Here is a 16,612-nt window from a genome sequence, read left to right on the forward strand (position 1 = left end):
TAATCTTTACTTTCATGACATTGTACTTCGTAAAATATACATTAAAAGTTATACAGGATCAAAATCACTTTTAAAATAAAACTACTCTTATATATATGAGTGTTTCCAAACAGTGTTTGGGAGAGATTTAGGTATCGAATGTTGGACACCTGAAAGCTCATACTACTGTAGCCAAATCGGAGAGATATGTCAAAAAACTTGTTGAAAATTAAGTAATGATAATTTTAACACTTTGTGATTGTGATTTTGTTTGAAGTTAAACACATTTATAATCATTGCAATGCTCATTTTGACTAAATGTCTATCTCTTCTTTTGGTTCCAAATACAGTAATCTTCATAAATAATAAATCTTCAATGGTTCTATCAGAATCTTCTTGTTTTATTTCCGAATAAACAGGTAGGCATAGGCATAAGCAAAACCATTGTTTAAAAAGAATCAACCTTGAAAGATTGATGAGGCATAATAAACAGTTTAACTTTTATTTTATTTTGATTTATACAATATACTGTGTTTTCAGGATGCTGAAAAATGGGGTGTGTTACAAGCAAGACCGACATCAATGATCTTCACCCTAACATATTTCAGGTGGGTTAGGCTAAGTAGATAATTTACTTTCAAGCAAGCTAGGCCTATAAAGTAGCCTACCTGCTAAATACAATAAAATACATACACTTTGTATACTTTACCCCTGGACCAATCACGATTAAGTTTTCCACAAAGTACATTAGGCTCGTCATTTCATATAAGTTTATGCCTAAGTTTAGCCTATTTTTTAGGCCTAGGCCTAGGCCTATAATTTTAAAGAGGCAAGCAAGATGCTCTTTTCTAGATTTTCAATAAATAGGCTATAGCCCTACTTTGGCCAGGTCTCATAAAAGGGTCATTCCATATCAAATCAACAAGGCTCTCAACCTGACCATCTTGGATTTTGATGAAATTTTGCATACTTGTAGTATTTTGAGTCCTGAATCCAAATATGCCTTTTAAAAAAATCTATCTTTTATAGTTTTTATGATATAAATATTTGAAAATGGTAGGCCTAAAAATTGGCGTTTTTTACCGTGCGCGCAAATCTAAAATGTTGTCTAGGATGAGTTCTATTAGTCCTATCAAGTTGTACAATGGCTCATTTTAAAGAGCATTCAAATGCCTTTAATCTGATACCAAACTCAACCTACTTTGGTAAAAATTAATTTTTTTTGAAAATTTCAAAATATGTTTTTGAAAAAAAATTTAAGATAGTGTTTTTTGAAAAATTTGAAAATTACATATGTTAAAGAATGTAATCTAGTAAGTACATTATAAAAATTTCAAGATGGGATGATAATGGGATCAGCAGTTATGATAAAAATACTTGACTATGGTTCACTGTTTCCAAGCGTTTTGGTGCATACAGCTTGTACATACTAACCTAAATGTATCATTTAATAAGAGTCTATTAACTATATGATTAAAATAAAAAATATCTGCCTATATTTGAACTATGTATGTCATATTTTGCTCTAACTAAATCTAGCAAATAAACAACATTATTCAAGTTAACAGAGTTTCCGTCAACCTTTGAACATGGGGGCTACTTTGAACAAACTTTCCACTTTTCATATTTTATTTTTTTTCATATTAATTTTATCTTTCAATGATAATGTTTATTATAATTTTCTATTCCCAGATAAATACTCTACTTAAAAAAATATTTTATAGTGCACACTATGGTTCTGCAAAAAATAAAAAATACTTATTTTTCACTGAAATTTTTTAGTAAAAAAAAGTCGTTCAAACTTCCATGTCTACAGCAAACCCCGTAAGTTTATGATTTATGACTTAAAACCATAATTGAATAGCCCATTTATCTGGGATTAAGAGAATACCTGCTTTGATTACTTTATAAGCAGTAATAACTTTAAAAAAAAGAAAGAAAAAATTACCCAATTTGCTGACCTTTACTTATGGCGTCGCGACCCTTAGTTCTGGAGCAAAATTTCCCGGACATGAAAAAAAAAAATACTTGGGTTTTAAGTTTTAAGTGTTATTTTTTTAAATGATTTTGCTAATGAAAACAGATGTAATTTGAGCTTTAGTTATTATTAGCAGCCATAATCCAATTCCTTTATTTGACTGCTATGATATTTAAAAAATACCCTTGCAAAGTTAAAAAATAACCGGACGGACATTTTGAAAATTCTCCGTAACTTTTATTTTATTTTGGACATAGGTCTATCAAAATAGAAGTTATACAAACATGTGGTACGGTATGTGGTTTGTGGTATTTAATCCACAAATCAGTTTTCACTAAAAAAATTTTAATTGTTAAAGTGAGAATACATTATTTATACTTATGAGCAGACATTTCCCCAAAACTAAATAATTAGGCTATCATGGAATATTAATTATCTATGTATCAATAATATGGTTACTACAGGATTTAAATAGATTGATCACAGTATATTGTGTGACAAAATTATCAATGCTTGTTTGTCTCTCTCTCTTGTCACGAGAGGAAAGACAGACAAACATGGACCTATTTGGCTCAGGTTCCTCAGTATTTTCCAGTTGTGTTGCAACGATTTACTGTAATTAATCTTTAAGTCTGCCTTTTCACTAGGCTGGAGACACTAGTCAGCCACTAGATCTGTGCAAAATCACATTGTGAAGCACTCTACGTTTACACTATCAGGTCGCAGCGACCCACCTCGGCAGTAGCGACCCGGTCTTGAGAAGTTGTAATTTGTTTGACAGGTACACAGGTCTAACTTATGTTTGTCAGTCTTTCCTCTTGTCTCAAGACCGAGTCGCTACATCAGAGATGGGTCGCTGCAACCTGATAGTGTAAACGTAAAGTGCTTCACAATGTGATTTTGCACAGATCTAGTGGCTGACTAGAGTCTCCAGCCTAGTGAAAAGGCAGACTTAAAGATTGATTACAGTAAATCGTTGCAACACAACTAACTGGAAAAGACTGAGGAACCTGAACCAAAACCCATTGGTCCATATTTGTTCAAAGGTTGACGGAAACTCTGTTAACTTGAATAATGTTGTTTACTTGCTAGATTTAGTTTATATATAGGTAGCAAAATATGACATACATAATTCAAATATAGGCAGATATTTTTTATTTTAATCATATAATTAATAGACTCTTATTTAATGATACATTTAGGTTAGTACTTACACGCTGTATGTGCCGAATTGCTTGGAAACAGTGAACCATAGTCAAGTATTTTTATCATAACTGCTGATCCCATTATCATCCCATTTTGAAATTTTTATAATGTACTTACTAGATTACATTCTTTAACATATGTAATTTTCAAATTTTTCAAAAAACACTATCTTAAATTTTTTTTCAAAAACATTTTGAAATTTTCAAAAAAAATTAATTTTTACCAAAGTAGGTTGAGTTTGGTATCAGATTAAAGGCATTTGAATCCTCTTTAAAATGAGCCATTGTACAACTTGATAGGATTAATAGAACTCATCCTAGACAACATTTTAGATTTGCGCGCACGGTAAAAAACGCCAATTTTTACCATTTTCAAATATTTATATCATAAAAACTATAAAAGATAGATTTTTTAAAAAAGCATATTTGGATTCAGGACTCAAAATACTACAAGTATGCAAAATTTCATCAAAATCTAAGATGGTCAGGTTGAAAATAATTTTTTATTGGTTGATTTCATATGGAATGACCCAAAACATAGGCTATGCCAAGTCTTTACCGTACTATTTTTACACCTTAACTTATGATTGCTTTGACCCAATCACAATAAAACTCGATCCAAGTCAGGCAGCTAAGTTTTGAAATAGGCCTTTCCAAGAGAAAAAGCTAAGCAGGAAAATTAATTTTAAGTTTATTACAATAAGTAGGCTAAACTTAGGAGAGTGTAGGCTAGATGTAGTTTCATGACACTTTTTATTAGGTTGTGAGGTGTTTATTTCGGGTAGGGTTAACCTATCCTAAACTTACCTCCGATTTGCTCGGACAGCTCGAGTAGTCCAGGGTTCTCGCTAACAGTCTCCGTCGCTCGCTAACCACTTCTCGATCTTCGTAGATGTTATCTTCGTCGTCCTACACGCACACTATACTATGGTTTTATGTCAGCACAACGACGCACTGACTAGGAATATATTGGCACTAAATACGATACTTCTATGAACTAATAAAATACGTGACCAGCTTTTAAGCCTAACAAAAGTTATCACTTCTAAAATAAAAACTAAAAATAATATTCTCGTAGTGAAATAAAATGTCGTCCCACGCAATAACAAAATAACGAAATAAAATACTTTTGGATAAAATAAAATAAAACCACTTTAGATAAACAAACTAAAAAGGGTAGGCTACTGCGGCACTGCACTCGCAGTGCCGGCCTGAGAAGTACAATACGCTAATCTCTTACCACTAAGGTGATCGAAAGAATATTAACTTCTACTCGCCAAAGTAAAACAGGAAAATAATACTAATAATGTAAGGATACAATGCAGTAGGCTACTTACGCCTATCAATACTTATTTTACTTAATATTATTGCCTTTATTTTCGCGTTTGTTGCGTATCGCATCCACAACTTATTCTCGCCGTAGGTCCGCTATATATCTCAGGAGAGGGTGTGTAGCAAACATGCGCTCGCCGTCGACTGCCCGGTCTTGAGGGAGGGTGTTTGGCGAACGAGCGCTCGCCATCGACTGTCTCAAGAAATGTCCACTGCCACGGCAGCGCTACGGGGTGGTGACGGCCGAGTCACGAACTAGGAGACTTGACTTGCCGTGGACATGTTTGACATTGTTGTCGAGCGCGCTCAAACCTTCGCGGCCTTAAAATAATTAAACTAACCCCCCTAATAAAATTTGACCATTACAAGGTATGATCACTAGGTTTGTAGGCCTACAAAAACTGGTTTGCTGTTGAAATATCTACTACTTTCCTAGTTTTTAGCTGAGATGCAGTAGTCTTCAAGCTTTCATTGTTCCGTTTGTGATAAACAATTTGCCATCCATTTTCCTTAAAGTGAGTGTCAAGTAGCCTACAGAGGAGTCGTAATTTCTGCATTCTCAGGCGTACTATTCTTTTTAACTGCATTAGTGTCCACAGAACAATGTACAACTCGTTGACTGTTATTATCTAAGACTTGAACAGCGGCTGATTTAAAGGTAGAGTTGTGTTTCTGTATAGCAATTGTTTCAAAAGGTTTGTGCTCGAAGTAAATATAGTTAACTGTTGTAGATTAGGTAGGCTATAGTTGGACGTTTACAAACAAAACCAGGATCATCAATTGTGTACTGCTGGAAATTAATTTCTATATTATGGATCTGTTGTGTAAGTATTGCTTTTACGATTCAATCAACAAAATAAATACCCCCGCTGCAGCAAACCTGCCGACTGAGCGAATTCCTGTTTGCCTGGATTGATTTTCAATTAATCTATAATCTATTAAATTAACATTTATGTTTAACAAGTACCTAGGTTAGCTGCTACATGGAAACTAATAAAGTGTGTTTTTTATTAAAATATTAATAGCTTAGTATGAAATAAATAAATCCACCAAGTTTGATTAAAATATAACTACCTAAACAAGCCAATACAACATTTTACAATATTCTCCATACGAATAACATTTTAAATTACCTAACAACTTTTTAAATTTTCTCCGTAACCATTCACCTTACAATTTAAACACTTTGATATACCTACTAGATTATTTGTTATTTTAAGCTCTTTAAAAAGGTCTGGAGAAAAGTTGATACATTTTGTGTTTTAAGGGTAAAAATTTGAAAACCCCATTTTTACCCCATAAAACCGATCCCATGGTCCGATCATGCTGGTTCGCAAACTCATTCAAGCTTATCCTGCCTTTTCAAACCAAATTTTATGAAAATCGGAGAAAAGTTACTCAGGTTATAAGATACATATCCTATATAGCCTATCTCCATATAGGCTATAGATATATATATATATATACATTTATAAACATTTTAACGAATGGTGTTTTTGGCCTCTGGGGACATCAAAATGAAAAAGTAAATCGGTCCAGGGCATAGGTCTTACAATGAGACCTATGGTAATAGCTACCGGTACTTCCTTTTATAGGGAAATTTGCTAAAAAAAAAAACATAAATATCCCACAGTCAACAGAGTTATTTCCTTACTGAGGGCATTTCACAATGTTTAATACAGGTTCATTACATGTGACACCCTTCTTGGGACTAGATGTACCTATTTAGAAATTCTTGATAAAATTGGCCTGGCTGAATTCAGATTGTAGGCCTAATCACTGATAGAGTCAAAATAGTAGGCCTACCACAAGTTCTTAGGCTTTGATAATAATAGCAAACTCCAATGAGATCCATTACTGTTATTTGCTAACACATCATTTCGACAGGAATTATTTAAAAAGATTTTTTATGCAGTTCTAGAGGCTGGACAACATGTTCAAAATCATCCAGACATTTAATCGCTTGGCTGATTACTGGATTTAATAAAAATATGTATCACTGTTACTTATACCCCCAATGATCTCGAAATACCTTTGTATAGTGTCTAACCACTCTTTTTACATCAGATCATTCACAGATTTATGCTGGCATAAATTATCCGTTTTTTTGCATAAGTGATGAAATTAAATCAGAAGCACAAAGATCGTTTTGTGTTTACTCAGTTTAATCCTGTGTTTGTTTTTCAGGTGATGAATGTAGATGAGATGTGTAACCCGCTACAGCCGGGACAGTTGGAGGTGAGTGAGGCGGATCTAGTGCTTCACCAGCGAGGCAAGACACCTGTCAGGTGGCCCATCAAGTCTCTCAGGCGCTACGGCTTTGACGCTCAGCTGTTTAGCTTCGAATGCGGACGACGCTGCCCCACCGGTCCTGGCATATTTGCATTCAAGTGTTCTCGCGCCGAACAACTATTCAACCTTTTGCAAACTCAGGTACAGGTCAGTGGCATGTTGGTGATTTTCTCAATTTGTAGAGCGTGGCCTTGTCTGGTAAAAGTAGATGACACTTTCATTCCCATGCCAAAATGGGTTACCAGTTTTCAACCTCGTTAGGCAAACCAGCTGGGTCTGCAATAACTTTTTTGACAACAAACATCTGTGTGGGCCGGAGAAACAGAAAATAACAACAAATGAAAATTTACTTTTAATAATTTCCTTTACCAAGGGACTTTAAGGCACATTTTAATAGAAGAAATCATCACCACCTGTTGTAATTGCAGCAATATCTTGACATTCCTTATAGGCAGGGAGACATCATCACCGCCTCCCGTGATCGCAGGAATATCTCTATGTTCCCCCTGGTCACGAGACATACCCATCGCCTCTTTTCACCATGGCAATATCTCTACATACGACAATGTCTTTGTGCTTGCAAAGACTTCGTCATTTTATGCCGCGATTGCAATAAAGTTAAGAACATCTGTGAGACATCATGTTTTTGCGACAAAGTTAATTAGCGTATGAATAACAAAATGTTGCAATTGCTAATATCAACCAACACTTGCAAATAGCCTAAGGTTTTTGCAAGTATGGAATCAAACAAAAACATGTGTTAGGGCTACTGACAAAAACGTTTATATATAAATCATCAACGGCAATATGTAACCCCTCCAAAAAATCAAAATGGCGGAAATGCGCCTGTAGGCACCCCTGTAGAGGAAATAGATTTTACTGTAGCCTATTGCAATTTTGAACAAAAATCTCCTTGTTTAGGCCTAACTATTTTAATCAAATAAAATACAGTGTAAAGGTGGCCCTTATAAATAACATTTCTACTTCAGTATTCAAAATTCAATAATTTTGTTGTTTGGTTTGCAATATCTAGCCTAACTTTGGTGTGGTGTGTTTGACTGGGGATGTAGATGAGATTGCTGATATTCCATTTTTTCTTTGCTAGATTGTGTTACACCTGATCATGTCTATGTAAGAGTCTGTGTATCTTTTTTGGACTATTCACATTGACTGTCTGGCTAATTGAGTGTTTACTTTCTTTTGTACAATAGATGGTTTTTGAGACTTTCATAAAAAAAGTAACAAGAAAATCGATCACAGGTCTTTTGAAGCTGCAAACTTGGTTTTACATTACTCTCATGTATCCTAACAAAATAGTAAAAAATCATAAATATGCAATTTTTTGCGTACTTTGCCTTTTAAAATGTTTAAGGTCTATATGTAGAAAGTTTGGTTTCCATAGCTTGAGTTGTTTGGTTTCAATAATTCTTGAGAAATAAATTGTTATGTAAAAAATACAAAATAGCAGCTAGCGGCTAAATAATCTTTTTTACCCATCGTTATATGAACTTTTTTGTTTAGATTGATCAGTATTATCAGCCCCTGCAGTTTGTGACACCCCTTTATGAACACCCTGTATAGTGTAAAGTTTTGTGTATCCTGTACCAGTTTGGAATCTCTCCCATTCAGATAAGCTTGCGATCCTCACAAAAAATCCTTGAAATCTAGGCCCTTGTGCTCTATGTTATCTCCTTAACTGAATTACAAGTTAAGCCTTTTGTTTTAGATGCGTAACAATGCTGCTGGAGATGATGCTGTCTCTAACTCGACGGACTTCAGTCAACGATTTGCCGAAAGTAACTACCTAGAGCCAGCTCCAGTTCAGTTTAGACAGAATGGTAACCGATTTTCAGTCCACAACGGGCGTCTAGGGAGTGTAGGTAGCAGCAGCAATGGACCGCTGAGTCCCCTGGCCACTTCCCCTTCTACACCCCCTCCTCCTCCAGCCTCAAACAACAACATAACAGCTCAGGAAGACAAGCATTGCACATTGTCCCACTCCTACAGCAACAGCACTGCTATCTCCGAGGCCTGTCCTGGGAAAGATCCCCCTCAGCCACCTCTTGTGCTGACAACGTATGCCAACGTAGATATCACCCCCACCTCCCCCAAACTGGAGGCGGAGCCTGCCGTCGAAGATGTCAGCAACGAGTTGTCAGAAGAAAGTCAGTTTTCGCCGGTCTACATGAACGTTATTCCCAAACAGGAAATAATTTTGCCAATTCCTTCGGAACCCCCTCCCAAACCACAGTCACAAATGGAGGTGGACTTGGAAGAAAGGCATTGTTACGCAAATTTGGAACCCGGTGAGATCGAGATTCTACGAAGTAAAGACCGATATCCGCCCACGTTTCAACTCAACACGGTCACTCAGCCTTCTACTCCGCCACCGCAGCAGATCAACTATATTCTGTTGGACTTGGACCAAACCTCCTCATCTTCGTCGTTGACGGGTCAAGGAAATCAACCGACGTCACCGGTAACATTGAACTCTGGATTGTCATTGACTCCTGAGTCACCCAACAAACCTACAGAAGGATACGCTACCATCGACTTTGATAGGACTGTAGCACTGTGCGCAGTGACGTGTGCGGTCGATGATGAAGGGTCGCGGAAAACGAGGCACGACTCGACAATGAGTGACCTCACCCTGGCCGAGGAGAAGGAGGTTAAAAGGACAAGGCACAACTCTACCATTAGTGAGCTTATGGCTCCTCTGGCTTCTCGTTTAAGCTCATCCCTTAGTGATTGATCCATTCCCCTGCAACAGGCGCAGTAGAGCTACGGGTATGTCGATTGTAGGGACCAACTTGTACACAACGTGAAACACTATCTAATCAGTAGGCAAACAGAATTCTTTAGGCTTATGAAAAGTAAAGTATTAACATTACCTAATTTTTGTTTTGGCCTATCTATATTGGAGTAACTAGGTCATTTATTGAGCCGTGACTACTTTCCACCGACGAATGTCACGACTCATTTTCTGTTTCAGTGTTCAAGTTGTTTTGTATAGTGTGTGTTTTGCCATGTAACTGTTTGACGTGCCCAGTGAATCTGTGTGACACACACTTCTTCCTCCTCCTGCCATGCAATTGTCATAGGCTCCGAGATCGCATAATCGAGAACTAGTAAGCTGCTTCTCCAGTTCCTCTTTCTCATGTAACAGATTGTTGATTTGGGTCTTCAACTCCATGATATCCTCGACAGCGGTAGCTTGCAGTAAAGTCCCCTTAACACTGTTACTTTGAGCCAGTTTAACTGCCAAAGCTTCCTTCCAAGCCAGATCTTTATCTAGTTCCTGGATTTCATAATGTTTCCTTGCCAACACAAACACTTCCCTGCCCTCATCATCCTCTTCTGCAACTGATATGTCAGCTCGGTGACTTGACTCGTTCAAACTTGTCTCCGCCGCCCAAAGCTGTTCTTCAAACTGAGTTCTTTCTGTCTCGCTTTTCTCGATTTCAGTTTTGAGTTTATCTATTAGCAAATTTGTTTGCATTAAGGCGCTGTTGAGACTCGCTCCTAGTCTCTTATTCTTCTCAATCAATAGTTTATTCTTCTCCATCAGCTCAGAATGTTCAGGCGGACAGGATGTGCCAATCTGGTTGGAAACTATTTCAAGATGGAGTTCATTAATTGTTTGCTTTAGCCTGTTGATTTCCTGCTTCTGAGGATCCTGATTGACAACTGGTTTGTTCTTGATTTTGCGCGCTCGGTCTGCGTACTGCAGAGTATTGACTGTTTCGTCCAGGTTAATGTCAGCAAGACTTACACAAGCTAACACGAGAGTCAGGGCGTTGCCACCGAGAGAGTCTTGCATCAGCCTAGTTAGTTTGCTCTCTCCATAGTTAACAAATGCTGACCTGTCGCACAATGAAGAGATTAGTTACCCAATACAAACAACTCTTTGTTGATGTTCACACCTTCTATAAAAAGTTTTCCTTCAGCTCTGGTCCTCTTAGATCGTTCCGACCCAGCAAGATCTACCAAATGGAACTTGGCAGATATCGATTCATCCTAATCTTGTCGTTTTGTCTGACGGATGTAGATGGTAAATATTGCATGACTTCAAGAAGACTGGGTATTCATTGCAGTTGCTCCAGTGGTTCTGTTTTCCGAGCCCTGCTCACACATTTGAGGACATCAGCTGTGGTGAAAGCTGTTTTTTGTGTGAGTCAGGAATTATGATTCCTCTTTTGCTTTCACGCAGATCTACAGTACTGTTCTTGTTGTTCTCAGCAGATCAATCAGCTGTTTGTTGTACAGCTCTAGGAATGAGACACTATCGTTGAACATCCAGTCATCATCATTCTCTATATTAGCAAACATGTCGTTGATAGCTCTTGGAATAATGCCCTGATCTGCAGGGTTTGACGAGGGACATGTTCCCATGCTGTAAGTCTTCCCAGAGCTGATTTGACCGTACGCCAGTACTGTGACGTTGTAACCTTTAAAAAGCTGATTTACAAGGTTCTGAACAGCTGTTTCATATGTACAAAGTTTTAAATGAGTTCCCCCCCTCCTTTTTTCTACATTTCTTAAGATATCAACTCCAGACCACGTCAGATTATTGTAGAATAGTAATTACTTCATTTTGACTCGGTATACATTTTTGGCCGCCATCTTGGATCCGCCATATTGTATACAAAGTTTTTTTTTTTAAATGTAAAGGTAGGGTTGTGACCCATCATTTCAAACGAGAATTTTACGCTGATTACAATGCCTATATTTGTTTTAACAAATCTTGATCCATTCTAAAGTTATGAGGACTTTTTATATCTTTATTTTTAGCCCATTTTAACATTGTGCTTTTACATACTAAGACCATAATATCAAAATTGTGCTAGATAAAGATAAGTATACACCACCAGTCATTCTCGACCTATTTTCACTCGGCTATGACAGATTTTTTTTTACCGGCATCTTGGATCTGCCATTTTGAAATGTGGTAAATTATTTTAAATATAAAGGTGGTGTTGTGACCCGTCATTTTGAAATACTTTTTTATGTTGAACTCAATGCCGCAATCCGTTTTTATTTTCATATTTGGTTTTTGATTTATTGACATTTTTAATCAAATAATTGTAATATTTCATCAAGAAAGATTGATAGCAAAAGACAAATTGCGGCATTGAGTTCAGCATAAAAAAGTAATTCAAAATGATGGGTGACACCACCACCTTTATATTTAAAATAATTGAACACATTTCAAAATGGCAGATCCAAGATGGCGGCCGAAAAAATACAGTCGTCATAACCAAGAGAAAATAGGTTGAGAATGAATGGTGGTGTATCTTTATCAAGCACTATTTTGAGATTATGGTCTTAGTTTGTAAATGCACAATGTTAAAATGGGTTAAAATAAAATTATAAAAAGTTCTTATAACTTTAGAATGGATCAAGATTTTTTTAAACGGATTGCAGCGTCGTTTTTAGCGTAAAATTCTAGTTTAAAATCATGGGTCACAACCCTACCTTTACATTGAAAAAAATAAATTTGGATCCAATATGGCGGATCCAAGATAGGGAACAAAAATTTATACCCAGTCAAAATGAACTACTTACTACTCTATTATGATCTGAAGTGGTCCGGAGTTTATATCTTAAGAAATGTATAAAAAATAAGGGGGGGGGGAACTCATTTAAAACTCACCCTGTATGTCAATTTGTGGTGTGCTGCTGTCGAACACATATTTGAATGTAAACTTGTCATTTCTCATCTTGGTTATGATTTGCTGTGCCTCATACCACACAAGATCTATACCCACTCTCCAACTCGTGAGGCACTAACGGCCTCACACGTACGGCAATTTGAATGGAATCCATATTTTTTTAAAGCTCTTCCAAATGGTTTAAGTTATAGATAATTTGGGATAGGCCCACTAAACCTATGTTTGAAGGTCAATAATGAGAAAAACCAATTTTTACCCTATAAAACTACCCACGAAACCACTCGATTATGCTGGTTCACAAACTCGTTTGAATAAACGTAGGATTACACAGTTGTACTAAATTTCAAACAGTCAGTCAGCGACATCAGTATAATATTGTGTATACATTTGTTATATAAACTGATTAAATAAAATGAGTTTATTCAAGTCTTTTGGCCAAGACACATAAAGCAGCTTCTGGCGACAAAGCCGCCTTATATGCCCTGCTTGACCACAAACAAAACAAACAATGGGCTGCCTCTGCCACTGCGGCGGGTTAGTCCTCCACTGGAACCCTATCAGGCATCCTCGGCTGGTTTAAAACAACATATTAAAAAACAAACGTAGCACAAATTTAAGTTATCCATCAAAATTAGCATAATGAAACACAAAAATATTGATGTAATTGGATACTTAAATATTTCTATGATGTTCGCGATTACACGATCTCGGAGCCTATGACAATTGGAGGTAGAAGAAGTGTGCGACACACAGATTTACTGGGCACGTCAAACAGTTATGGCAAAACACACACTACAACTTGATCACTGATGGTCGCCATTTCATAAGAAAGTATAAAGTATAAAGTATAAAAACAGAAAATGAGTCGTTACATTCGTCGGTGGAAAGTAGTCACGGCTCAGTATTAAAACCTAAAGATGGAGAAAGCATCTGAAAAAGCTATAAGGGTCAAAATATAAAAGGAACTCTGGATTTAAACAGATATTTTTCACCTACAGTGGAACCTCTCTCAACTGAAATAAGGCTGGACTGAGGAAAGCTGTTTTAGAAATTGTTTTGGTTAAAATTATTTTTTTCAGTATTTAACGTTACAAAAATAAGTCATTGAAGTCCTGTTGAGTGTTCTTTTAAAGAATAGAGTGTATACCTTACAGTTATTGATCATACAGTTATACAAATTACTGCAGTTATAGGCTACTGTCTTAGAAAAATCTTCCATTTGTCCACCCAACGTTTAGAAGAATGATGTTGTAATATTTTAATGTAATTAATTTTGTGCATTGGTACTGTGTTTGTAGTTGGTATTGTGTAGCAATCATCAGCCTTAACTCCAAACATTTTGTCACTTCTCTTTGTTCGTCACTTTACTGTTTCTTCCTTCGTCTATAACACATTTTGGTGTTCCTTCCTGAGAGCGTTTTCATTAGTCGTTCTAACAAAAAAATCTTTTTGAATAAATGAGGTTCTACTGTATCAAGTTGGGAATGTTTTTATGACACACTTCATCCTTTTTTTCTGCTAAGTCTTTAATTTGTTACTGCTTTGTTTATTATTGCAATTATACTCAATTTTAATTTGTGAATTTTATACCCTACTCAAAAGACACATTTCGCGAGTAGGTAATTTAACCTTACAAAAATAATGGATCATAAACATTACATGTGGATAAAAAATTGTATTTCATAAACTTATTTCAACGAAGAATTATTTTCTCTGACACTGCCTGATAGCTCTGCTGGGCCTAAAAAACCCTTGTGATGTTAAGTCTAAGACAAAACTTAGTGTCTATAATACTTGCTTGATGTATCAGCTGGTTTATCCCCACCCAAGCTTGCTCATACGTTCTAGTAACGTTATTTTTGTGCCAAACTTATCTCGCTCGTCAGGTAAGTTTACTTCCCATTGTAAAGTTGCGGCCTAAATTTGATTATTTGTGCTTGTATCATATTTGTTAATAGTGATATTAAAAAAATAATTATTTTACTTGCCCAAGTGTTTTTATTTTTTGTAAGATGAGATATAATTTAATTTAGTTATGATATTGAACATAAATAGTGTTACATAACAGTGTTTGTACATAAAGCCTATCAACCTTTTGCTGATTGATGTAAAAAAAAACCATTTGTTTACTACAAGTATTTCTAATTTCTGTGGGTTCTTTTAAGCCAATGATTTAATTTTTCTGTTGAAAAAGTTAGCAACCAGATTTATAGTTTTTGCCAGACTCTAATTAGAAATTATTTTGTTGTTGTAAATCTTTGCAAGCAGATGGTTCTCACATTTTTGAGTACTTCTATTCTTGATTCTTAGTTTTAAATTATATACCATTTAGCTATGTAATTATTAGAAAATGATTTTTTATGTTTTTCTATGTGACTGTCCAATATGAGAGAAATCACTTATTTATAGGAAATTTGTAGGATCTTAATTGATTCATTATAGGAAAGCTAAAAAAACTTATTTTGACATTTTAGGAGGTTCAGAACATTTAATTGTTCTTTTGGGTTTCAAAAACTCTATCAAAGATTGGGGAGTTTTCTACTTTTGACATTTAATTTTCCTTGTTAAAAGAAGCACAAAATATTTTGTACCTTGCTAGTTAGTTATTAAATTGTGTACCTCTATGTAAATTTAGGGCTTATGTAAATTTAGGGCTTATGTAAATTTATTCTTGAACTTTGATATAACTTATAGTAGTTTATTTTGAATATGACAATAGAAGTTGCGTATTGATTTCAATGCTCATTTTATAATTTAAACTGACAATGCTTCCAAAAAGGCTCAAATTCCACTTTTACTGCATTATAGCATGTGTATTAAATTTTTTCAATGTATGAGCAGTTTTTAAAATAAGAAATGGAAACAGTATCTGGTTAGTAAAATCAAATTAATGATGTAAATTGACTAGCATTTTAAATTTACACATAATGCAAAAAATGCAGCAAGTTGGATATACACATGTGTTTTATATTTTTTTCTTATTAAGTATTTACATAAGTGTCTGCACAAGTCTTTATTATTTGGCATATTACATACAGTAAATCGTTCAGTTACCCATCAGTTTCTTTGAACTAATATTTTACATATACCTCACTGAAATATGCAGAATTAATACTAAAACGTTTAGTGAATGTTTCAGTGACTTAATTGGTTTGTCTACATATTTAATGTTTAACTTACGTTACCGGAGTTTGCAGAAGTACTGAATTATGTGTCTCACTCGTGACCAATTACCTTCTTATTTCATATTTTTGAAACAACTCAACGCATCATGTCTTTTGTCAATTGTTGGCACAAATAGGTTAACGTATTAAGGTAGATCTCATTATAATTTAGAACGTTAAACTTTATTTGCTTAGCTTCTCTGAGTTTCTAGAAGACAGTGCCTGGTTTAAGAGAGGCAGTGGCTATTCGACCATGCATTTTGCTCAAAAATTAGATTCTGAATGTGTTATTAGAATAGATCAAGCTGAATTTGTAGGTTTGAAACCAGTTCAATGTTTGAGTGTAAATAATGTATTGTTAGAAATTATCCTGAGATATATTTTTTTGATATTACCTATGTAGTTATCCCAAATTTACCACATATTGTCCTTAAAGTTAAGATTTTTTTGTTTCTGTAGTAGTTTTTCTAGTTGTCTTTTTTAATTTTGATAATTTCATAATAGGTTTAATTTTGGTTAAAATTAAATCGATTCGAGTTAAATTGTTTTAGGACCTTAATGTATAGAGCCATAGATAAATAAAGTTATTTCATCATCACTAGAAACTATTTATTTTATAAATAATAATACTGTAACATTTTATATATTGATGCTACATTCAACTATGTAATATTACTATTATATATATAGTTTTATGAATAATGATAGTATGAGACAATTTGTATGGATTGAAATCGATCGTTTAAGATAGGCCTATTTAGTTGGGGTAACAATTTAAAAACCCTTAAATGCTAGTGCCAATCAACATTTTAAGTTATACCATTGATGTTTAAAAAGTTGTTAAAACCTAATGTTTCATTAGTAAATATGTAGTTAAAAACAATGGAAATGGTTTATAACGTTCAGGTACACCAAAGACATGTTACCAAAAACATGGGGAACTTGCAAAACCCACCACAAGGCCAAAGACTTGATATGTAAATATTAGAA

At 35.1% G+C, this 16,612-nt stretch overlaps 1 protein-coding gene and 1 pseudogene across 2 annotated transcripts; one reads left to right on the top strand and one right to left on the bottom strand.

The window, feature by feature from the left end:
• Window positions 1-227: 227 nt before the first annotated feature.
• On the top strand, window positions 228-10,791 carry LOC128986281 (fibroblast growth factor receptor substrate 2). 2 transcript variants are annotated; one of them, XM_054406555.1, is made up of 4 exons: window positions 228-398; window positions 520-587; window positions 6,682-6,933; window positions 8,513-10,791. In XM_054406555.1, exons 2-4 carry the CDS (start codon window positions 531-533, stop codon window positions 9,536-9,538), a joined length of 1,335 nt encoding a protein of 444 aa, XP_054262530.1. In that variant the 5' UTR covers window positions 228-398; window positions 520-530; the 3' UTR covers window positions 9,539-10,791. The 2 variants fall into 2 exon arrangements, with proteins under 2 accessions (XP_054262530.1, XP_054262531.1); XM_054406556.1 differs by having other exon boundaries at window positions 6,682-6,927.
• LOC128985238 (chromosome-associated kinesin KIF4-like) lies at window positions 9,782-12,612 on the bottom strand (annotated as a pseudogene).
• Window positions 12,613-16,612: the final 4,000 nt, after the last annotated feature.

The sequence above is a fragment of the Macrosteles quadrilineatus genome, unplaced genomic scaffold (genome assembly GCF_028750875.1).
Source record: "Macrosteles quadrilineatus isolate MER2022 unplaced genomic scaffold, UCM_ALF_1.0 Scaffold_2__2_contigs__length_208266976, whole genome shotgun sequence".
Taxonomy (NCBI): domain Eukaryota; kingdom Metazoa; phylum Arthropoda; class Insecta; order Hemiptera; family Cicadellidae; genus Macrosteles; species Macrosteles quadrilineatus.

Coding starts and splice junctions, on each gene's coding strand:
- LOC128986281 (XM_054406555.1), top strand. CDS start 531: ATGGGGTGTGTTACAAGCAAGACCGACATCAATGATCTTCACCCTAAC. Junction 588..6,681: donor TTCACCCTAACATATTTCAG/GTGGGTTAGGCT, acceptor TTTGTTTTTCAG/GTGATGAATGTAGATGAGAT. Junction 6,934..8,512: donor TTTTGCAAACTCAGGTACAG/GTCAGTGGCATG, acceptor CTTTTGTTTTAG/ATGCGTAACAATGCTGCTGG.